Source organism: Onthophagus taurus, chromosome 3, assembly GCF_036711975.1.
Source record: "Onthophagus taurus isolate NC chromosome 3, IU_Otau_3.0, whole genome shotgun sequence".
In the NCBI taxonomy this organism is placed as follows: domain Eukaryota; kingdom Metazoa; phylum Arthropoda; class Insecta; order Coleoptera; family Scarabaeidae; genus Onthophagus; species Onthophagus taurus.
In genome coordinates this window covers 18046210-18071697 of record NC_091968.1, presented here as the reverse complement: position 1 = coordinate 18071697, position 25488 = coordinate 18046210, and the positions used below count along the sequence as shown (strand labels likewise).

At 35.0% G+C, this 25488-nt stretch overlaps 1 protein-coding gene and 1 long non-coding RNA gene across 2 annotated transcripts; one reads left to right on the top strand and one right to left on the bottom strand.

Annotated features, from left to right (window-relative positions):
• Positions 1 to 232: 232 nt before the first annotated feature.
• LOC139429436 (uncharacterized) lies at positions 233 to 1276 on the top strand. The gene is made up of 2 exons (XR_011640086.1): positions 233 to 1147; positions 1207 to 1276. It is a non-coding gene; the product is annotated as an uncharacterized lncRNA (long non-coding RNA).
• Positions 1277 to 10540: 9264 nt separating this feature from the next.
• On the bottom strand, positions 10541 to 25261 carry LOC111421558 (von Willebrand factor-like). The gene is made up of 15 exons (XM_023054728.2): positions 25154 to 25261; positions 24906 to 25098; positions 24710 to 24849; positions 24228 to 24654; positions 23897 to 24171; positions 23218 to 23379; positions 22972 to 23149; positions 22830 to 22918; positions 12606 to 12831; positions 12493 to 12554; positions 12093 to 12433; positions 11891 to 12041; positions 11086 to 11838; positions 10792 to 11032; positions 10541 to 10735 (listed from the first exon to the last, which is right to left on the bottom strand). The coding sequence occupies exons 1-15, from the start codon at positions 25244 to 25246 to the stop codon at positions 10614 to 10616; spliced, it is 3453 nt and encodes a 1150-aa protein (XP_022910496.2). The 5' UTR covers positions 25247 to 25261; the 3' UTR covers positions 10541 to 10613.
• Between the last annotated feature and the right edge of the window lie 227 nt (positions 25262 to 25488).

Here is a 25488-nt window from a genome sequence, read left to right as displayed (position 1 = left end):
CGAAAAACATATAAATGACCTACATAATTACATCAACAAATTACATAAAAATCTTAACTTCACCATAGAAATAGAAGAAAATAGCTCTATAAATTTCCTTGATCTCACCATACATAAAAACAATAAAAATTTGGAATTTTCAATATATCGCAAACCAACTCAGACTGATTGCATTATACCTTATAACTCATACCACGATGAATCGCAGAAATATGCTACCTTTAGAGCGTACATTTGGAGAGCATTAAACTCAAGCCTAAAAGCAACAGAAACAGAAAAAGAACTTCTAATCATACAGCAGATCGCAATGAAAAATGATTTTCCGCAACATAGAATACATAAACTGATAAACAAAATACAACACAAAACCAATTTATATAATATCACTACTCTAACCAATGACAAAAAAGTGAACGATACAACATATAGATCAATATCATTTCCTGGAAAAATTTCCCACAAAATTAAAAACGTATTTAAACAATACGATATATGTTTATCTTTTAAAACAAAAAATACTCTAAGAAATATTCTAATAAATAACAAAGACCAAACAAATCATTTGCAGAAAAGCGGTATATATCAGTTAGATTGTAACACTTGCGGAGCAATCTATATAGGAGAGACAGGAAGAGATCTTAGTCAACGGATTCGAGAACACAAAACAAAAGAGAACTCAAATTTTGGAAGACACCTAATGTTCCAAAACCATGATTTCGACGAAGACAAAAATAGTAAAATTTTACACTGACTAGATAAGGGAAATTTTATGGAGATTATGGAATTATATGAAATAAATAAGTTCATACATAAACACCCAAACAAAACGATCTTAAACGACCAAATAACACCTCAATATACACTCCTATATCTATGTTTAAAGGACCCTTATCTTACAAACGAGAAATTCAAAAACTAAAATTGATGATAGTTGAGTTCGTTTGTGTGAAATGTGATTTTTTACATTGAATTAATATTGTATTATTATCAAGGTCAACCTCTCAAAGTTCTGTTTATCAACTTTAACATAACCTCGCTATAACTCCAACCCTCCAACCGCACTGTGTTATAACACGTGAAAATACAGATAATACCTAAAAAATATTCATGTTGGAGAATTTTTTAATTTATGTGTACCGTTTCTGACGTAAGTTTATTTGTATTATTGTATTCTATTTAATTTTAATTTAATTGTACGTTATGTAGACGTCTTCTGAGGACGACCAAGTGGTCGAAATCGATTAGGACAATTAAAATAAAACAACATCAAAAAGTATATTAAGAGAAATTTTAATTCAATTTTAATTCAATTTAATTCAATTAATTAGTATACTGCCAGTGTTGTCGAAAATTTTTGAAATGCTATTGGAAAATCAATTAATCAATTATTTTGAAACTAATAATATTTTTAACAAACAACAATTTGGCTTTAGAAAAGGACTCTCTACGGCACTGGCTATACAAAATTTTATCGAGTATGTGGTCGATGGTTTTGAGGCGTCGCAATACATTGAAGCTAGTTTTTTGGATCTTACCAAAGCTTTTGATTGCGTGTCCCATTCTATTTTAATACGTAAATTGTACGCTTACAATGTCGCCCCGGACGCTTGCAAGCTTTTGTCATCTTATCTTACAAATAGAAGTCAATTTGTTAAATTTAACTCGGTGATGTCTAACCCTGGGAATATTACAAGTGGTGTTCCTCAGGGGTCAATTTTGGGTCCTATTTTATTCTTAATATATGTAAATGATTTGCCTTCTTTCCTGAGTGGTGGAAGCTCAAGTTCAATCTTGTATGCGGATGACACAAGTTTGCTGACAAAACATGATTCTGACGTTGATGCCAGGGGATTGCAAGATTTAATGTTAAAATCGGCAAGGCATTGGTTTGCAAGTAATCGTCTAACACTGAATGCTAATAAAACAGAAGTAATGACTTTTACACTAAAACAAACTACTATTAAATCCTACGTAGCGGATAGAGGAGTCAGGTTTTTGGGTGTTCATCTGGATTCCAGGCTTACCTGGAATGTTCATGATGAGAAATTAGCCTCACGCTTAAGCTCCACTGCCTTTCTGTTGGGTGTCTGTCTGAGTTTTCCTCTAGTCGGGTATTGCGTTCCGCGTATTTTGCGCTTTTTCAGAGCCATCTAAGTTATGGGTTACTGGCCTGGGGACATGCCCCGTTCAATAAAAGAATATTTGGTATACAAAGAAGAGCTATTAGAAATGTTGCTAACTTGAACTATACTGATGACTGTATATACAAATTAAAAATATTAACACTACCTTCATTATATATTTTGGAATGTTTAAAGCTCACTTTTTTACATCATAGTCAGCACAGGAAAAATAATGATGTATTTGGTAATTTATTCTTTCTTAAATATGTTTTTATGTTGTATTTCTATTTCGATTGTGACGAATGTATGCCCTCTGGGTTATTAACATAATAAATTATTATTATTATTATTATGTCCAGCAAATGGAGATTGCTCCTAACGACGATTGAAATTGCTAATCATAGCGACATTTATTTATTTTAACTGTTTGGGATACAGACAGGGAGACCCCACAATAGTATCCACTAAATAATACAAAAGACTATATTACAAAAAGCAAAAGAAAACTCCGAATAACATTAATTATGCAACCATACGCAGTTGAGATCAAATTAAAAAGGAAAAACGAAAAAAAAAAAAAATAAACAATAATACAAATTCCTAACTACATATTAAGTACTAAGTAATAAAACTATGTGATTACTATACGTAATAATAAACTTAAAACTGAACTGCTATTGACAAATTGTTAAGTTTATTAAGACTTTCGAAACGATGCAAATGATAAATTAAAAATGTCATAGTTTGAACAGTGACGATTGTAAGTTGACATCATTCGCAGTAGCGAAGAGTTATAATACGCGTTTGTCGAGAAAGCGAGTAGTCGAAACAACCACTGATCTCATGTGGGATAATTCGGAACAGCAAATGAAATTTGTCCCACAAGCTCGGGCGAGTCAACCGATCCACTGATCATTTTAAACAGAAATAACACATCAGAGGCCGCTCGACGTCCCCGCAATGATCGCAAACCAAAAACTCTACATCTTTGCTCGTATGTACAGTATGGTAGGCTGAACTTGTGCGCCAAGTATCGTACGAATTTTCTCTGTAAAGCCTCAATGCGGTCAATATTCGTAGTATACACAGGGTTCCAGACAACCGAAGTGTAATCAAGAACACTGTTAACATAAGCCATGAATAAGGTTTTACTGCAATGAAGATCAACTCATCAACATGGTAATTGAAAAGTAATTTTGAATCCAGGACAACGCCAAGTTCCTTCACCTCCGACAATGCTTTCAAAGGGCCTGGTCCAAGCGTATAAGTCAAATTCACTGGGTATCTTTTTCTGCTGGACGCTATGTGATTGCATTTGTCATAATTTAAGTAAAGGAAATTGTTTGTGCAATATATTTGTAATCTGTCTAGATCAGTTTATAACCTTACACAGTCAGAAGTTGATTGAACGTTTGAGAATACTTTACAATCATCAGAGTAAAGCAGAAAAGCATGGTGGAAGCATTCATAGATATCATTAATATAAGCTATAAATAAGATCGGCCCCAAGTGACTACCCTGAGACACACCAGAGGAAACTAAGATAAAGTTAGATACAAAATTATTCATTTTTACAGCTTGGTATCTATCCGATATGTATGATGCTACCCACGAAAGAAGACTGGACGTCAGGCTAAACTTATCTAGTTTGGCCAGGAGTACCCCATGATGCAGCTTGTCGAAAGCTTTGCTAAAGTCGGTAAAGATCACGTCGACCTGGTAATTATCATTCAAACAAGATTGAATGTAATTTGTGTAGGATACCAGATACATATAGATCAGCCACGAAGAAAGCCATATTGCTGTTGAATAATAAATGCTCAAAAACCTTTGACAGTATCGAAAGAATGGAATAGGGCGATAATTAGAGACAAGGTTCCTACTTCCTGACTTGTAGATGGGAAGAATAAACGCTTTTTTCCACTCCGCTGGGAAAACTGAATAGGCCAGTGAACGACAAAAGATATACAACATTATAAAATGTATATGTCTATTGCATAACATTGTGATCGATAAAGAAGGGGAAGATTCAGTAGCTTCATTTGCATGCCAAGAAACGTCGGTAACAAAGAGATATTTTTCCCGTGGTGAGAATCGCAGTGTGAGAGCTGCTTATGATATTAGAGAAAAGTTTAAGGTATTCTTTTGTAAAGAAGGGAATCATTAAGTACCTCGGAATAAGGTACCATAGCATTTTGAGTTATATTTTTTTAATTACAATTTTTCCAGTTGTAATTTTACTTTTAATAAAAAATTGTTTTGCTTACCTTCAAAACCTGTTTCCCCGGCAACTTTTGCCCACAACTTGGCACTCCACCGTTGTATCACTCCATTAGATTTTTTGTTTGGGGTTGTATAAAAGATATCGTGTATGCTATACCGATTACAACAAAGGAAGAATGCCAAGAAGGAGTTCGTGATGCATTGAAGAGAAATTCGGAGTGCCACTTATACCGCGTTTTTAAAAAGAATTCATAAATGTTTGGAAGTTGAGGGCAACCAGTTGGAACTTTTACTGTAGTTATATCAATTTTTCATTCTTGTTTTTTATTTTTCATTTGTATTATTAAATATAGTACCTTCATTTCTCTTCTGCTGTTATAAGTTTTTTTCTATTATGAAAGTTATAAAATGTGTGGAGATTGGGCTTTGAAGAGAATTTTTGAATGGCCTCACCCATGGGCCATTGTATCCTCGAAAGTAGCAAACTCCTTCGTTTTGATGTTAATCACAAAGTCTCCACCTCTAACCAAGAAAATTTTATTTTTTTCAAGTTTCTACGAAAACCATACATTTTAGATATAGGGATGTAATGACAGAGTTCCCTTATTTTTCAGCGTACAATACGTTGGCGAAAGAAAAAATTGGGGTTGCTATTTAAAAAAAATGAAGTTTTCGACTTTTCGAGATAGGGAAATTCGGCGCAAATTTCTGACCATTCTGTATAATTTTTTAAAAAACTTTTCAAGAGCTAATAGAAATATAAGATATGGGTCCTCTCTGTACAAACCTTGAGAATATTTGGCCGGACTCGAGTGTAATTTCGAAAAATTATTTTGATTGTGAAGGAATTGTGAAGGTTGCATCTACCAAAATTTTTGAAAAAACTGAAATAATTCAAAAATGGTGCACTCTAGACATATTATGACTTATATCAAATTATATTAAAATTTACTACATTCCATAAAAATTAGTACAGTCCATTTAAAATAACGAAGTTGGGGTCCATTTCCGGTATAACTGGAAGTTGGAGAAAACTGAAAATATTTTAGCTGAAACGAGCACCTCGGATAAACGCTATATGCAAATTTTCAGAAAAATAGTGCCAGTAGTTTGCCACATACATATAGACTCAGCTCGTCGTGACAGACCCTGTATACGGAATCAGTATCCATCTTTTGAAAGAAACCGTAAACATCATAAAAGATCCAGTTTCTGATATTATAAACTGCTCACTTAGAGAGGCTGTGTTTCTCGAGAAGATTAGAACTTGCCAAAATTATACCAATACTTAAAAAGAGTGATCCCGAGAATATGAATAACTACAGACCTATTGTTATTCTAACAGCCTTTTCTCAAATTTTCGAAGAAATCATGCCACTCCGAATAGTAAACTTTTTTGATAAGAATAAATATTTCACTGAGGAGCAATATGGGTTTAGGAAAGCTCATTCAACGGCATTTTAAGGCTTCTGTTCTTTATTATCTATATTAATGACTTATCCATTGATATTGATTGTCTTATTCTCCTGTTTGCGAATGATACAGTAACGATGGTTTCTGCCCGAGGGAAAGAACATCTAGATAGTGAGGATCTTAGAACTTGCACATATACATCTAACCGGTTTACTACCAATAAACTTGTTACAAATCGTGAAAAGTCCAACAACATCTACTTGACAACTAGTCGAATTCATCACGAGTTCCAAAGAGGAAAGGTGCAATATTTGGGTTTTGTTCTAGACAGTCTTCTTACTTGGTACGACCACGTAGAATTACTTTGTAACAGACTCAATCGTCAAATATATGCGATTAGAGGGGTGCGACAATTAATTGGCAGCGAGGAAGCGAGGACAGTTTACTTTGCCTTATTTTATGCTTCTATGCTGTATGGAATTGCGGTACGGGAAAGCCGTTCGGGCAATTGATAGAGTTCCTCAAACATCAGCATGCAAGCCCCTATTTATCAAATACGATATAATGACGTTACTGCATCTGTCTATATACACGCGAGGTTGTTGGAAATTAAAAAGAAAGAGCCCTCACTAGATAAGATTGAAGATGTACATATGTATAACACCAGACACTGCCAGTTACTGCGTATTCCAAAAAGTAGATTTAACTCTAACCCACTAATACTAGGTTTGCACCTCTGCAATAAGTTCCCAGTATCAATATTGTCGTATTCATTATTTTCTACAGTACTTTCTACCTTCTACAGTATTCCAGAATATTTGGAGTCTTTGGAATTGAAATGTATTTACTTATTATTACTACTATGTTACTTTTTCTTTGACGTATTTAAAATATTAATTAATTCTTAGTTAACCGGCATCCTTTTACTATAAGCCCACTTCAGATTCCTACAAAAACACTATTCCGTATGAAAGATATCCGTCAATCCCAAAAAATCCGAATCAATTGTATTCACCCAAAACTGTCGCCCCACCAGAATCCACCAGTCCTTCACTATCTCACTCAAAACGGATATCAAACATCCAAGCGTCACTGTGGACTAAAGATTAACCTTCTCTCCTACATTCAAAAAAATATATACAAGATATACAACAATATATACATCCTCCACCATTAAAACCATCTATGCAATCATTTCACGACTTAGCAATCTTTACTACACCAACATTTTCCTATTATTAATCTATACCGCCCCACATGCCTAACATATATAAAAGCTTCAAAGCAGTCACAATTAAAACCTGCTTCATCAAAACAAGCTTCACAATACCACCAAAACCCGTCCAATCAGAACACGACAACACATCCCAACCCACTATTCCAAAGCGCAACAAAAAAACCAACACAAAACAACAAACACAAGTTACCCACATAAACTTAACTATCTCCACCGTATGATCGACATCTTGGCAATTCTATGCTTAAAACCTCGTAAAACCCCCATCTCCACAACGTCGCACATCCTCAACCCAAGCTTCATCCCCTCTTCGCCTGCAGGCTGCTGTGTATGTTGAGACATTACAAGATAAACTCCAAATTACACTAACTTTAATTTGTTTTAACTTACGAGCATCAAAATCAGGGTCTTCGTCCCAGTAAGGATCTCCCTCTACAGGTTTACAGTTTTCAGTTCTAATCGATTCTTTCTTTCTAGTCGGTATTAGGGGGCGGTGCCAAATCCATTTATTTTTTCAGTAGTATTTCCGCCTCCAGCTCGTCTCAGTGCGCTTTTGATCTGTGGCACTTAATATGTTATAAAATATCCGCATCACTGTGTTTTAGTTTACACCACTCATTACATCCTGGATGCAGTTCATATACCTACCGCGTCGTTTATCGTCCCAACTTGCCTGCCACGCAACATAAGTGACCATCCTGGCTCATTTATGCGATTCCGTCGGTCTGGTTGGTGTCTTACTTATTGTCAGAGTAACACTTAGTGTCACGTAAGTGTTCTTCTTATAGTTCTGTTTAGGTTTATTTGTGCTTCACCGCCGCAAGGTAGTCCACGTAGTCGTTTAGCCTACATCGCATAAGCTTCTCAAAGAACTAAGTTTAGCAAACACGAGGGTTTAAATGACATTCCCTCTTTCGACACTTTAAGAAATTTATACTCCCTCAGCAATTGGTTAAACATTTTGGGCATTCTTTACTCTTTATCCCACTTGCGATCTCTCTCACTTCATCATTTGTGACTTTTCTGTCTATTTTCTCCGGTCTTCCAACCTTCCACACATTGTCACCCCTTTCAGGAAAGATCCCCTATCCTATATAAGCTTCTTGGCCATTTTAATTCCTTTTCTATATCGTTTTCTGGTGTCCTCTGTTCGCCTTCTCCTTTGCCTTCTCTACCTCCTCATTCATTCCACCAGTATATCCGTCCTGTTGCGATCTTGACCGATTTTCTTCCGTATGCCCCGCATGCTTTTAGCGTTGCTTCGGTTAGTATTTCTCGGGTCATTTCATGCGTTTTCTGGCACTTAAAAAATCAAAAAATGGTTTCTTTTTTTAATTTTTGTTCTTTCCATCGTCACCATCTGCTCTCACTTTTCATTAAACTGGGTTCCCTCTTGTAATTTAGTGCAATAGATATTTAGGTGGTCTCCTCCTTCACTCCTGAAAAGCCGCTATCTGTGTGCTTTTACATATAGTCAAATCGATTATAGACTCTTTCCTTCGTCTTCTCCAGGTCGGTCTGTCCATGTCCTTCTTCTCCATCCAGATAACGCTCTTGCGTTCTTAGACTTACCGGACACTAGTAGCTTGTAATCTCCATATTCTGTTAATTCATTGCCTTTGTTTTTTTAAGTTCTTTGTTAATTTCTTTATCTTGGTAGAATTTTTGGGCTACCGCAGTTTTGTTACTGCCATTTCGGATTTTGTTTGTGTATTTTTGTACTATAAGTAGCTTTTCCTTTTCATTTCTGCCAGATTCCCAACTTCACCCAAAAACCAGGGTTTGGTATTTTTGATTGCATTGATGTAAACTTTCCTCATACCGATGACTTCCTCTGCTGCCTCGTGGTTACATTTTTGAATGTTCTGTCAGGTTGTTTCCACGTTCGGTTCATTTTTAAGTTTGGTATTGTTTCATTTAGATTTGTGGTTTTATTATGATATTATTATGTAGGTGTGAGTTCTGGCTGTACAAAGTTAAGGACCCAAGAATTATCGGGATAAGCAGCCGGTGTGGTAGGTAAGAGAGTAAACCTCCTTTAATCTGTCCTGAGCTTTCGTTATTTATTTATAACTTTATTAGAGGGCAGCTACAAGTAAAATACTTAGACGCCTAATTATAAATCATGTCTCCAAAATAGAAAAAACAGAAAAAAAAACTCTAGAACAAGAGATATCAGTGTACCAAATGTCACTTGCAGTTGCAAGCTAAAGAATGGAAAGATCACTCCTGTATATTTAAAACCTCACCAAATATCATACGCTCTACACAAGAGAGCAGACGAAGAATTAGAATTAATGAAAAAACTAGGGATCATTGAGAAAACAGATTGCTCTGAATGGGGTTTTCCTCTAATGACAGATACAAATGGTCAACGATTACAGACAATTTCGCTCACCGAGGTTCTTACAAGATGAAGCAACTTGCTTTTGGAAATAAAACAGCACCTAATGAAGGAATAACCTTTCTGTCTCTTCTATAAGATATTTAGGACACATAGTCAGCTCAATCGGTGTCCAGAAAACTTCAAAGCAACTGAACAGCAACAGACAAGCATCAATGAACTACGAACGTTTGTCGGGTACGTATCTTATTACTCAAAATTTATACAAAATGTGGCATCAATACCGCACCCATTTTATCAATTGTTGAAGGGATTTACCGTCCTCTTAAAAATCAAAAAAGAAATTGTCGGCGACCAAGTGCTGGTAAGTTATGATACGAATTTAATTATTGGTTAAATGTTTGTTTACATATATGGTCGGAAATTTACATTAATCACAGACAACAAACCATAGACTAAGATTTTTGGAGAAGCCGATGGTTTGCAACAGTCATAACCTCGCGTCTCATACCCAAGGCCATGTTCCTCAATGGATTTGACTTTGAAATACAAGATACTAAATCGGAACATCACGCCAACGCCAACTACTTATCTCGAGCATCTTTACCAATTAATAAGAATACCACTGATGAAAACCATGAATGATATTTTTAGAAAAACTCCAGTCCTCTCACCAACGAACTCTGAAAATGATGTTACAAAGATACTGAACTTCTCGTAAAATCATGTCAACCATGTGCCAATATTAAAAACAACCCAAATAGTGTACCGGTACATAAATGAGATATTCCAGAAGAAGTATGGCAAAGCTTTTTTATCATGGTAAATGCTAAGTCCAAGTGGCCAGAAATAATAAGTACAAAAATAGCTCCAACAACAGCATCAAATCAGCATTATCCTTGTGTATATTGAAGAAGCTCTTTAGCAGAACAGGTCTACCACAAATTTTAGTTTCCGACAATGCCACAATTTTTAAGTCACAAGAATTTCTGCAGAATTTCATTACACTAGAATATCTAGGTACAAATAACCAAATAGAAAGGTATCTCACAACTTTAAAAAAGCACAGAAAGCTGCTTTTTGAATGATCGGGGTTATTCTAATAGGATCTTACATAGAACTAGGTTATGATTCCTTCCCATGATTGAATTATGACAAGAACGCGATATAAAGAAATTAGAAAATCATTAAAAAGTAGAATTTGTTTTAAAATGGTTTTATTGAAGATTTATTAACATAATTCTGACAATTTGCACATATTTCTGTAACAACCTTATTCATCAACACATCTTATTTTTCCACAACCTTCAAAGCACATTCCATCTTGATCACAATCATTTTCGGTGCACACACTCTTACATGGATAATAATCTTTATCTAATGGGCAAGAATTAGCTAAAAAATTAAATAAATTAAAATAAATCTCAATTTATAAAAAAATTAATTCTTACGACAAATTGCATCACTTCTCCAATTTACCACAGCTCCAACATCGTTACATTCTTGGGCATAAGCACCGATAGTTTGGCAGTAATAATTAGTTCTTTCCAATTCAGATAAATTTAATTGTGTTTTAGCGTCGATTATGCATCTATTAAAGTAATCATCAACTGGTTTTAAGAATCTGCATTCTCTAAAAATGTTTGTGTAAAGAATGTTGCAAGGATCTTCTGGGAACATTGCATTAACAGTCTGAAATACAGCGAATTAATAAAAATGTTATAAAGTTAAAATAAAATAATTACATGTAATTCTGTTGATTTTGCACAAGTTCTATCACCCCGGTTATAATCAACGAAAGAAGAAACTTGCGTTGCTTTGATTTGGGGAATATCCAAATCATTGGTTGCATCATTATCGTATTTTCCACATAACCCAGCATGATCTTTCGCAATCCAATCTTGAGAAACATGAAGATGAACCCATCCATCTCTATTCCAAACCACCCTAACATCAAAATTTAGGACATCAATAATCGTTGATTGTCCTAAATCGGTTACGTTTAATGTGGTTAATGAGGTTGGTGAGAAAGCTTCGTTTTCATTAAGGAAAATTAAATTTTCAGTTTGGCCAGAATTAGATCGATACAAAATTTCGAGACGTTGGATGCAAGAACCAGCCGGGCATTTTCCAGTCTCAACGGTAACTCTAATAACTCCGGTTTCGTCGAAAACGTGCTCGAATAAAATGTATTCGCAAAATCCGTTGAAAGTGTAAAGAGTTTCGTCGAAAGTTCTGATATGGACGTTTCCCCAAATGCTGCATTTTTCCCAATGATCCGTTTGAGGGGAACATTCCCAAAAACCATAAACACAAACGCATCTTTCATCTCTATTGTTAATGATTGCATCGTCTGGATAACTAATACCTTGATACATACATGGGCAATCTTCCGGTCTTACGCACATATTTAATTCGGTGTCCATGACGAATCCTTCCATGCATTCACAACCAGATTGGCAATCATCAAAGTTTGGGCGTTCATTTAAATGTTTGTTCTAAAAAGAAATCTTATGTATAATCAAAGTTATTGCAATTTGATATAATTACCAAACAAGTTTCTTCGTTAGTTCGTTTACAACCAGAAAATACAAAAAAATCGTTGCGATTACATTGATTTTCTAAATCCTCAATGTTTGGGAACTCCCCAAGTTCTTCATCAGTAGCTGGAGTGATTGTCCATAAAGCATTTTCACAAACGCTAATTAATTTTAGCAATTATTATTTCAAATTAATGATTTAATTAACTTACTGTTTGCTTTTATCGTTGGTATCAATAAAAATAAACTCAGCTGGGTACCTAATATTATCCAAAACACACGGACATTCACCGATTGGGATACATTGATCATTATTGTCCAAAGTTTGCCCTGGTGGGCAATTACATCCATCGACACATCGAGTTGAACAAGTTGGATTTGCTGAAATATCGTTACAACTCCTTGTACAAGAATCACCACAAATTTGATATTGTTGTCCAGCTGGGCATTGAATGGCGCATTCGGAGATTTCTTGACGCCAATCGATCAAAATTCCTTTAGCAGCGCACATCTCGCCTTGTTGGGCGTAAAAATCACAGAGACAACTTATTTCCTACAAAAATTATTTGTAATAAATCAATGAATAAGACTAAAAATGATGGTGACTCTTACGGTGCATAAACAACCATCGTAAATACATTCTTCGTAAGCGGAATCAACATCATCGGAACAACCTTAATTTAAAAATTATTAAAAAAAAATTATTTGAATCAATTTTTGATTACCTTCAAATAATGATGTTTTTAAAATAGCACAATTTGCTTCTGCCCAAGGTTTTTTGTCAGGGTTTGCATCGCAAGGGTGTGGTACGGGATCAGTATTCACATTTTCAGAGGCACAACTTCCTGGGACAACCCAAGAGTGGCCGAAGAGGTTTGAATCGGTGACAATAGTTCCATTGGGGAGGGTGAAATCATCTGTTGGATCTGCATTGTATGTTCCAAAAAGACCCTAAAATATTTTTAATTTGTTGTTATCTGTATTAGTTAGGTGAGCTTATTAACAGAAATGATATTGAGTAGTTTTAGCCAATTCCAAGCTGATAACAACATTTGTATCACGCAATTAAGAGTGCAAGTAAGAGTAAAGTCTATCGAAATGCTTTCTTGAGTCTACAAAGAATATCAAATAAGTTCCTATAGTGTTTTATCAAAATTGTAGAAAATGTGCTTTTGAATCAAAAAAGATCCTGAAGACATTGCGAAATCGCAGATCACATTAACTCATTTTCAAAATAGGATTCTATTTGCTTCTTAGTTGCATTTAGATATTTGGTCACTCAAATTTGTTAATTATCTCAATGAAATATAAGCTTTACTGGAACCATTTTAGAAAAAAACATTTTAGATACAAATTTGAAAGGCCAGAAGTGAACGTGTACTCTAGATGTCAAATCCACTATTCTCAGTGAAACGGCAAAAAGGTTAGTGGCAGAATTAATATTCATGATATAAGCCGTGCAACTCCATCTTTTAAACACATACAGAAAGAGAGGCTTACGGAGAAAGAGAAATTTATACTGCTATAGCATGACTCCATATCTTCAGTGATGTGTGTGGTAGACAAAATAGATAGCATATTATAACAAGATTTCTCTTGATAGTCGCATTTCAAGATATATTTTCCATTACTTGGTCATAGTTGTTTATCGAGCGATGATACAATACGAATTTCAAAAGAAGATGAGTTTGTATGCAAGAAAACTAGCTGCATAACTTGAGCAACAAATGGAGATAAATTTAAAGATTGGCGCAGGAAGGAACCAATGCACCAATACAAAATCGGTAGTCCAATCAAGAAAATAGTAGGTAGTCCATTCCCAAAACTGATGGTGGCAATAAATACATCTTTGTGGTAACGGTCTACATCAACAAATGAGTGGAAGCTTATACCTTGCCAAACTAGGAAATTACAACAATAATGGATGCCTTCATACAGGACTCGATCTGCTGTTTGTAAGGTGCTAAACATCAAGAAGACAAGAACAATATTTCACTCAAATTTCGATAGAATGGGAGAGTGGATGAATAGGACCATGGGTCGGTAGTTTTTTACCATCAACAAGACATGCAAAACTAGCTGCGTAACTAGCTGGCATCAGTATTAAAAAAAAATACAAAGATAATCAGAATTACAACTTCATCATTAGTAAGTATTGCTATATAATGTACGACACTGAATTTAAGGGATTTATACAAACCAGGGAGTTCTTAGATGCAGATTTATGTTAGGCATTTTCAAATTGAGCAAGAAGATAATATTGCTTTGCTTGCAGAGCAGATCTTTGAAGGCAAAGTTACTATAAATGACAAGAAGTTGCAGAATGCGGCAACGGTCCTTTATTACCAGAGCCACGATGTTTCGGGCTGTTGATGTCACCATCTGTATAGAGCAGCGAACGGGTTATAGCGTAGTAGTAACATGCTGCTATCGACCACATCGATGTGCCGCAACGTAACGATACTGGTTGAATACTGGCCTATGTAAAATTTGGGGAGGTTCTCTGCGGTGCAGCGTTCAATACGTGTTTGGCCGATTGTCCGACTAATACTCAACCAGTGGCGTGATGTGGTCCATGTGGCCCGAGTCTCTATTGTAAGGCGACGAGTCGGCAATGAATTGCTCGACAACGTCGCTGCTCTGTTTATTACACACCAGAGCAACATAGGCCTCAAAACTAATCAGAGTGATGACGAAAGATTGATTTTTCCTGTATGGGAAGTCGAGAAAGTCAAGTCAAGTTTACAACCAGAAATAATATGTTCTGTTTTTGAAAAGGGTTAGGATTCAAATTATGTATCAAGTACTTGATTCGAAAATATTCAATCAACTCTTCTCGATGATCATGTTAAGATTTGGTCAGTTAGCCGGCGAAGACATCAAATTACCAAACATTGAACACAGGATAAACTGTAAGTAACGGTAATTAGATTGAATAGCATCAAGTGAATTGTTTGAAAACAGTCAATTTGCTCAGTTCGCTGTTTAAAGCCAACATAGAGATAACACGCAACGATAAACAAGAAGATTTTTTGGATCTGTTGAAAAAAAAAAAAAAAAAAACACTACGGTAAATTTCGAGCTGATCTTGCAACAGACTTTATGATGATCCAGATAAGTTTGCGGAAATTCACGATGTTGATCAATCGAAAATCAAAACGCGTTTGGATTTGTATTTAAAGCTGTGTTTAAGAAAAGTCTGTTGATACATGAGCGTATATATGCTTCGTCGATGTCAAAGATATCATAAACATAATACACGTGCAAGACAACTACACAGGTTTTATCAAGCGAGCGAATCTATGAACATGGCTGACTCTATTTCAAAAAGTAAACACACAAGATAAAAGCTGATAATTAACAACACCCAGTATACACGATCCCGCAAAGGACCGAAGAAGTCAGATCAACGAATCGTCCAAATTTCAGGCTGCATATGAGTAATGGCCAATAATGATTAACGGCATTGAAATATGTGAAGACACAAAGAAAAGTTAGAGCATGTTAAGAATAGCAGAAATGAAGACCCAGAGTACAATCTCAGGAAAGAACCGATAGCACAGAATTAAGAACTCCGACATCAATACGGGGTTCAGGACATTGTGGCGCAACCATATCCGTGGAATGCCAGATAGCAGACAATCGAAAGTTGTGCTTACAAATAACCCGCCCGAAACCAGAGTTCGTAGACTTCTCAGGAAATATTTCAAAGGCAGATCTTATTAGCAACAACAGACCCAAGGATCTAAAAAAAGAGGAAGAAGAAAAAGACAATCACGCTTTTCATAGGAAGGAATTTCAGTCAGAAAATTTTGTGAACTTATTAAGATTTAGAGTACAAGCAGGTGATCATATATTGCAAGACCAATTAAAGTTTGTCGTTGTAACAACATAAAGTATACTTCAATTCGTGTTCAAAATGAACTTACTGATATCAACAGCCAGGTTGTTAGAATATATCGTTGATAAGAGATAGAAATGTAACGTATCTCTATTTTTACGCCTAGAATATATTCTGAGATTACTAATTGAGAAGAAAACGCCATCTAACAAATCGTAAACAAAACGCTAATATTCTGACATTCAGCGGAAATAGACAAGGGCGACAGCAGATGCCCATTCTTGTTTTTCTCCCCAGAAGGGACAGAAAGATGCATCCATAAACATTTTCACAGACAGTCGGGCTGCCTTAAAGGCAATTCAGGCCTACACGTGTGACTCCTGATTAGAGCATGTATCAGCAAACTGAGAGAACTCGCTAGCAGCAACATTGAGGGCAATGAGAAGGCGGACAAGCTGGCCAAAGAGGCAACGAACACGCCCTTCATTGGACCCCAACCTGGCTGTGGACTACAAAAAAGCCACCTAAAACAAATAATCAACAATTGGGAGGTCTCAAAGGTAGCCCTACGCTGGAAAGAACTTCCAGGTCACAGACAAGCGAAGAGTATGATTACTCCGTCGCAAAGCAAAACCAAAGAGGTTTTATGCCTCAGCAAAGGGCCCTAAGGACGCTCTCAGGTTACCTGACCGGCCATGCGCCCCTAAAATACCACCTCTTCCATATTGGACAAGCTGAGGATCAAATTTGTCGACTATGCAACGACGAGTCAGAAACTGCTGAACATATATTGTGCAATTGCGTCGCTAGAGACCGTCTAAGACACAACATTTTCGGTAAAATTCCCTTGACTTTATCTTTGGAGGGCTAACGTTACAGTAGATCTTATAGGTTGCGGTAACGAGAGGGGCCGCTCCCCTCAGCCCGGCAGCAATAATAATAATAATATAACAAGGCTACAATAAAAATCCTGACGAGAAGATTGCAAAATGGATTGACAGATTCTAGAGTTCGACTTCGATAGAGTACATTGCAACGTTAATATCCTGTCAAGAAGACCATGTCCAGAATACTGTAAGCAATACACGGACTTGAACAAAGCTCAAGTGTGCAGGACAGCTGTCATAGATGACCACTGGAACACTGAGGATGTGCATTATTTAGTGTTAACTAAAGATTGGCGCAGGAAGGCACCAATGCAACAATACAAACTCGGTGGTCCATTTCCCAAAAGTGATGGAAGCAATAAATACATCTTTATATGGACTACTATATTGTATACTATATTGTACATGCACTACATCAGCAAATGAGTGGAAGCTTATGCCTTGCCAAACTAGGAAATTACAACAATAGTGGATGCCTTCATACAAGACTCGATCTGCTGTTTGTAAGGTGCTAAACATCAAGAAGACAAGAACAATATTCCACTCAAATTCCGATAGAATGGGAGAGTGGATGAATAGGATCATGAGTCGGTAGGTTTTTACCATCAACGAGATATGCATCTTTATTTGTTCTTGCTGACATATTGATCTGCTGTCCAATCTACGGGACAGATACCGGCTAGTATTGTTGACACCGAGCTGCGTTTACCTTGCGACTTGGTGTTGGAGTGCCCACCACAGAACTATTAACTAGGGTTGTAACGAATATTTGCGTTCGCATTGGCAATGTGAGAATGTTTCGCCGTTATCAAGCTTTCGCATTCGCAACTTTTAATGCGAAAGATTTGGCGAGATACAAGTTCACACATGTTCATGCGATAGAGAGACGCCAAACGTCCGAATAATCGTGTTTAGTAGTAGAGGCTATAGTTCGTTCATCGAACAGATTCAGCGAACGCTGTTTTGCTGGCCAAAATCTGTTCAACTTCAAACTTTTTATTTTAGAAACCATTTCGGAAATACTTCTAATTTCTCGTATATACTAACTTTGATATGTATTGTATTCATTTTATACAAGAACATGTCATTACCTTCGCTAGTTTTCTTGCTAGATTTTCTTTTGTATAAGACTGCTAGTTAATGAATAATTTATGTTTGAGTAGATATATCGTTATGAGCTAAATCTACCTACGACTACAGTTTGGTATCAAAAGATTCCTAATTTAATGTAGAATGTGCTCATAATAAAATCTCGTTCCCGTTTTTGCCCTATTGAATTGGTATTGTTTTGTGAATTCTAAAAAAAAGTAGGTTATTAATAAATTTATAAACATTGTTTGTTCCAAAATTATCAATTTTATTGACGTTGCTTGTTTTCCACCTATTGTTATTTAGCTACACCGCAAAGTTAAATAAAACCATTTGGGTTTACGTATAAATACAGGTTTGTTATAAAATTATCTGCCATTGTTTTCCATATATTGATATTCGATTACACCACAAAGAAAAACATTTAGGTTTACGTATAAATATGAGTACCATATCAATTAGTAGTAATACTTCTATTCGATTGGTAAATACTGCAATGTCTCAGTTTGTTATAAAAATCAAAGAATTATGCCTAGAGTTTATTGAACATGGCAAACATATTTCTTCTGCTCGTAATTATATCGCAGGACGTTTTCATTTATCTGAAGAAGATCAATTGTGTTGTTCAAAATATTCAAGAACGTCTGCTGCCGTCTTTCAAAATTAAATGGTCTGCATCTCATAGAATAAAAGAACGCTTTTTAGAGCAATATTCTGAATGGTCAGATAAAGATTTCGTTGTGTATCTAAAAATCTACCATCTACGTCTGCAATAATCTCAGAAAAAGGCCGTCTGTGTAAAACATTTGATGATTCCAGTGAACGGACAAAGAGAAGAAATTCAACTCGCTTACTGCAGACTGAAGGTTTGGATCAATTACGTCATGCATTTTTGCAAGGACTGTGAGCAGAAGGCCAAATTAGGAACGCAAATATTATTGAAAGTATAAAAAATACATCAATGGAACAGCAAGATTTGGTTTATCATGTATTATTCCAAAATGAAGGTATCGAAAGTCTATTGAGTAAAGAAAATTCGTTGGCTCTAATGGCAGATATAGGACTATCTAGGTATCAGTATAATATATTAGGATCATGCGCTGCAACACAAGGATGTAAATTATTATATAGTTATTACTAGTGATGTGACGAATAGTAGTTTAGCCGAATATCCGAATACCGAATATCGGCCGACATTTGAATCGTATATTCGGCCGAATATTCGGCCTAACCGAATATTTCTCAAATCTCGATAATCGAAGTCGGTGCTTCCCCGAGTTCTATCTTGGTTATATTTGCATTAATCGCCGTACATGTCTGAACTTGTGAGTATACGAAAAATTTGGTTACTGCTTATTTGGTAAGTGACAAGCGAGGTGAGAAGTTAGTTCAATCATTGAGTTAAATTAGTGTCGTGAAAAATATGAGTACAACAAAAAAATCGAAAGTTTGGATGTTTTTCAAAGATTCCGAGGAGGAGAGTAAAGCAGAATGTACAATTTGCAATGCTCTTATTTCAAGAGGTGGAAAAGGAAAATCAGCAACAAATAGTTCCCTTATAAACCACATAAAAGGTAAGTGTATATACGTGTTTGGATAACTGTCTAACATTAACAGACATGAAAATAAATAAAATAATAAAATTGAAAACAATTTATATTATTTCTAATATAATATAATTTAATTAATATACACTCAGGTGCAAAAAAACGCAACACGTCAATTTTTGGTAAAGTTTGAAGTGTGATAACTTTCTTATTTTTACATCGATTTTCATAATTTTTTTAGCAAATCGAAGATAAAACTATCTAATTTCACATTGAATATCCAGCCTTTTGTTAAATGCTAGTCATTTAGTCATTATACAGGGTTATTTGAAAGGTTGTTCTATAAGCCTAATTTTAAACTTAAATACTAATACTTAAATACTTATAATATTTTTAACAAACGTAAAGAAATGTTTTGCGACAGCGTAAAGTGACTTTAATTTAAATTCAGGAAAGCGTCTTCTGAACAGGAAAGCATGTTCAGAAGTCACAAGAAAACCATCCGACAGAAATAAAAGTTTTTTTACAAAATCCCCCCAAAAAAATGAAAATACAACAAACTATTAAAGAATCTTTTAGTACCCAGTGGAGTGAGATTGATAGTAGAACAAAAGAAATAAACTCAGCCGATATCCATAGTGGAAAACACTAGTTTTGTAAGGTTAATAAAAAAAATGAAGAAAAAATATAAAAGTCCTAGCCGAAAACATATAACCGACACGACGTAATAATTCCAGATATATATAACAGAACCAAAAATGTCATAAAAAAAGAAATATCCCAAGCTGTAGCAGTTTCTGCAACGACAGATATGTGGAGTAATGACAACAATATGCAGAGTTTTATTAGCTTAACAATTCATTGGCTAACAGATGATTTCACACAAAAACACTGTGTTCTGGATATGAAACATTTTCCTGGGCAACATACAGCGAACAATATTCGCAGTGCAATATCTGAAATTATGACAATTTGGGACATACCACAAGAAAAAGTACACGTTATTTTACGTGACAATGGTGCTAATATGGTCAAAGCCCTTAATGACTCCATGTACGACCCGATTCCTTGCTTCATTCACACGTTGCAATTGGTGGTAAACGAAGCTATATGTGTTCAGGAAAATGTAACTCAGATGATGATCGCATCAAGACGTATTGTGACCCATTTTCACCACTCTGAATCGGCCCAAGAAAAATTAAAAGACCATCAACGAGAACTTGGTTTACCTTTTCATCAACTCATCCAAGATGTCCGCACGAGATGGAATAGCACGTTTTACATGCTCGCTCGATTGTGTGAACAAAAGAGGGCGGTTACACTATATATTTCTGAAAATGATGTAAAGTTTCAGAATCTGTCTGTAGCAGAATGGCAACTGTTAATGAATGTATGTTGCTTCTTAAGCCGCTAGAAGAAATTACTAAATTGGGAAGCTCCTCCTCTGCTACCATTTCCTCCGTAATTCCGAATGTAAAAACATTAATAAAATACTTATCGAAAGACGATCTCGTTTCAGAAAATTTAACTGAAATGAGACTTACTTTATTGAAAGGGGTAAAGATAAGATTTGAAAATATAGAAATCGAAAAAAATTATTATATGGCAACGTTACTTGATCCTCGATTTCGTTTTCAATTTTTCTCATCTGAAAACATATCTGTTATAAGGCGTACCTTTTTTTTAGAAGCACTTCAAAGGGAATTTAATTCAGAGAGCAGCAGTAGCGATGATAGAGATAACGATGAAGAGTTACCTTCAACAAGTGGGATCAATCGAAGTTATGGTATTTTCCGGGACTGCTATAAAGACATAGCTTCGTCTAGTAAGGCCGTTAAAGACTTCAATCCAAGAAATAGGATAGCAATTGAACTGGACTGTTATTTACCCGGAGAACTCGTAAAACGAGATGAAGATCCATTTGTTTGGTGGAAAACAAACAGTTTCAAATATTCTAAAATGAGTTGTCTTGCAAAAGTGTATTTATCCGCTCATTGACGCTCATCAATTTTCAGTGAGCTCACATCCTCTATCGATAACTGTCACACCAGTAAGTGCCAGTATAACATTACGAGAGACTTTTTAAAACACAATTAGAGGAAGTGTTAAAATATCCTACGGTAACTGATCTCATATTAATGTGTAAGTGAGGATGTGATGGGCCCTCTGGACAAAGCCAATATAAACAGATTCTGTAAGATAAAACAGATCAAATAACCGATTCTAATTTGTTTATTTCATCATTAGTCCCATTGCGTATAACCGACAAAACATTCACAACAATATTATGGGAAAACCCATCTCCTTCTTCGACTCGATTCTGTAGACCCATATCTATAGAGGTTGCAAAAGAAACTGCGGAGAGAATCAGATGTCTATCTTCAAATATAGAATCCCAAATTGATAAGTTAGCGCCAACACTTATAATGGTAGGTGTTAAGCAATTTAGTGTAAACTACCAATTATTTTTTACAATGATCGATAGAAAAGTATGCAGCACATTAACAGACACTCCTTCTAGATCTACTTGTACGGTATGCCTTGCCAAACCAACGGAAATGAATAATCTGGAGAAGGTGACAAAACCATCTCGGGAAGATACATATAAATTTGGTCTTTCATCTTTACACGCTTGAATCAGATTTATGGAATTGATTCTTCATATCTCGTACAATCTTCATTTAAAAAATGGTCTGCCATTGATCCTTTACACAAGATTGAAAAAGAGACTAAGAAAAAACAAGTACAAGACCGATTTAGAGATGAAGTAGGTATAATTATTGATAAGCCTCGACAAGGTACTGGAAACTCCAACGATGGTAACACTGCTAGAAGATTCTTTTCTAATCCTTCTTGCACAGCAGATATTACAGGAGTAGATGAGGATTTAATTAAAAGGTTTTCCATAATTCTTCAAACATTAGAGGCCACAAAGTTTGGGGAATACGCATATAAAATAGCAGAACTGTATGCAGAGCTATATAAATGGTACTACATGCCTGCTTCCAGAAACAAAATACTTATTCACGGTGAAAGCATCATACAATATGCTGTATTACCAATAGGACAACTTTCAGAAGATGCACAAGAAGCTAGAAATAAAGATTATAAAAAATATCCTTGTTGGTCAAAATTTGCCCTTTAATTTTGTGACAGGTGTCTTTTTTAAACGTTTACTGCAGGCAACGTCACCCAAATATAAATTAAGAGGTCACCAATTTTTTCCAGACCTTATGTGTGATGAATTATATGATCACGAAGTATTTGTTAAATGGCAAGCCAATGTACCGATTCTGACACTTCGAAATGTGTTAGTGGCGCGAAACATCAGACACTTAGCCATCCCGAAGGTTAGGTACTGAATGGATGGTTTAGATTGGAAAGTCATATGTTGGAGGTCATATTTGGGTTCACCAAAGATGAACGATGGCGAAGAGTGTGGATTGCTACTTCTATAAGACCAACCATTATAGTAATGAAACATAGTGCTGACGTGATAGTTTTGGAGTAGCGTAAACAAGACGGACATCTGGAGCCAATTATTTGTTGCACACATCAACTTACACTAATACTTTTAATACTTACATTAATACGACCCTTCATCGATGTTGGAATACTAACTGTGATTCTGCTGTCACCATTCCATGAAACACTAACGTAATTCCTTAAGTTAACTAGAAATTAAAACCATAATTAGTTAGAATTAATTATAAAGTTATTAATTTACCTTGTGTAAATTGACTGCTTGGATTGGTAATTTCAATACCGGAAACTCTGTGGGGAAGCCAACTAATTTGCTCGTTATTAACTTTAACAACGTGTTTCTGTTCCAATTCGATAACATCGTTTTGAACTTTAACGATGACCCTGGCGCAATATGATGGTAAGGAAGACTCAAAATCTTTCTGGTAATAAAAAAATTATATTCTAATAAATATTGAGACGTTAAGAGATTATGATGATTATTACTTACAACAAAAGCTTTTGATTTGTACACGAAATGATCGCACATAATATCAAATCCGATTCCTCTTACGACATAATAAGTACATTTCCCCATAAAATCGTATTTTTTCCCATCAAAAGTGGTATAATGGGGATCCCCCCAACATCCTCCATCGGTGACGCAAATATACTAATTACAACAAAAAAAAATGTATATTTTAATTAAATAATAGTTATTTATATTACAAGTGGTCTAGAAACATAATTACAGTACGAGTGTGGAGAATTGCACGACGAGGTCGTAGGCCATTTTATCTACGACTGCTAAAAATAACTAAAAAATCAATTTCTTTAGAAAAGTCTATTTGACATTTATAAAAATATTTTGAAATGATTGTTGACAATTTTAAATTATCAGTTTCAACAACATGTTTACTCATCTGGAATAAGTGTTTTGAAATGTAAAAACATAACAATTAATGTTTATAATAAATAGTATTGTTTCTCTGTAAGTAGATAGCACTTTTTCTTTTGTATTGTTGCTCGTTTCAATAAATTAAGTCTGTTCTGATTAGGCTAAAAATGCGTTACGTAATGAAACCAGTGCGGTAATGAACTTCATTACGTAACTCAAATCACCTCAAATGAGTGCGGTAATGATGACTTATCCAAGCAGTCGTAGATAAATAAATAAATAGAGTACTTACATCAGTACACGCCCATTTTCCTTTTTTACAAATGCAAGTGTTACACTCTAAAGCAACAGATGATCCTTGTTCGTACCAGTTATCCTCGTAAAAACAAGGACATTCATCTTCGAAAAGACATTTCCCTTGGAAAAGTCTCATTCCCGATGGGCAATAACAACCTTCTTCGCAATCGTTTATTGAGGGAGTTTCGACAAATTCTTCTCCACAAGATAACTGTTTTCCATCTGGAGCGCAAGATAAGAAATGTTGATCCGGGTTTGAACAAATTATTGCTAAACATGATAATAATTAAATTTAAAATTAATTTTTTGTTATTAAAAAGATTTACGGCATAATTTTGGTTCCCTCCACTCGGTGATTGAATTTGTATTAACATTGCAAGTTTTAACGAAAGCGTCCAACATTTCGCACATACACTCCCATCGATTAACAAGTTTGCAACTACAATATTCTGAGATGCAGATATTTAAAAAATCTGTTGAGTATTCTTGGCAGTTTGAAAATTGCGCTAACGAAGTGATATTTTTACAATAATTTAAAGCCTGGGCGTTCAAACGATCGTTGTCGCCGCAAGCGTTTTCAAAGGATCCAGTTGAACATGGTTCTAAAGTCCAACTATTTGCAAAAATAATTTCTGATTCGGTTAAACTCCCATCGGAAGTTATCAAATCGTTATCGGCGCATCCATCATTATTTGAACACAAACCCACCATGATGTGATCGAAATCATCGTTATTTTGTACTATTTCAACGGTCTAATAAAAAAATTAATATGTTAGATTATAACGGATTAAAAAAATTAAGTGTTACCGTTCCATCGAATTTAATTTTCATTCCAATCGATTTAATTTCAAGAATAACCATTCGCCCAGGTTTTGAAACCGATAATCCGTTTAAAGTTTGAGGAATACTGTAAGGAATTCCATCTCTTGTAAACGTAATCGAAGTATCTGAAGTGATTTAAGTTAATTTTTAAGTTTAATTTTAATTAATTATTTATTTCAACCTGTTATGATTAACTGGAAATCGCGTGATGCATATTTAACTTGTAACAGTGTAGGATCTCTTAATAAATTAACATCTAAATTTTTAGCTTTGATTGATACTAAATTATAAGTGCAGCTTGAATTAAAATCGTAAACGTTTCCATCGAAAGTTTTGACGTGGATGTTACCAAAAACGACGCAATCAGAAATAAGCTTATTAAAAAAAAATAATTAAAATATAATTAAATAATTATTAATGATTAAATACCCCTCTTTCACATTGTTCTTCAGCGCTTAAAAATTCCGCATTAAAACAAATTAATAAAAACGAAAAGTATAATTTTATGGTTTTTAGAATCATTTTGATTGATATACTGAACTGAGGATGAAGTGAGATCGTTTATATAGAGTAATTCGAATGTTTGCTTAAAAAAATTTTGATACATATCTAAAAATTCTTGTTTACAACATAATTGTTCGTTGAGTGTGAGAAATATTTAGATAAGAATATAGATGCAATAAATTCGATAGGATTAATCGGTAAATGCTTCACAGGAAATTTCTCGTTTTATTTTGTTATTATATCGGTTTATGATTAATGAT

Bases quoted from the DNA above. Each gene is read 5' to 3' on its own strand.
- LOC111421558 (XM_023054728.2), bottom strand. From the start codon at position 25,246: ATGATTCTAAAAACCATAAAATTATACTTTTCGTTTTTATTAATTTGT. The intron at 24,850-24,905 runs GTTGAAATAAAT...AAATCACTTCAG, and splicing joins TTTCCAGTTAATCATAACAG to ATACTTCGATTACGTTTACA. The intron at 22,919-22,971 runs GTAAATTAATAA...TTTAATTTCTAG, and splicing joins AAGCAGTCAATTTACACAAG to TTAACTTAAGGAATTACGTT.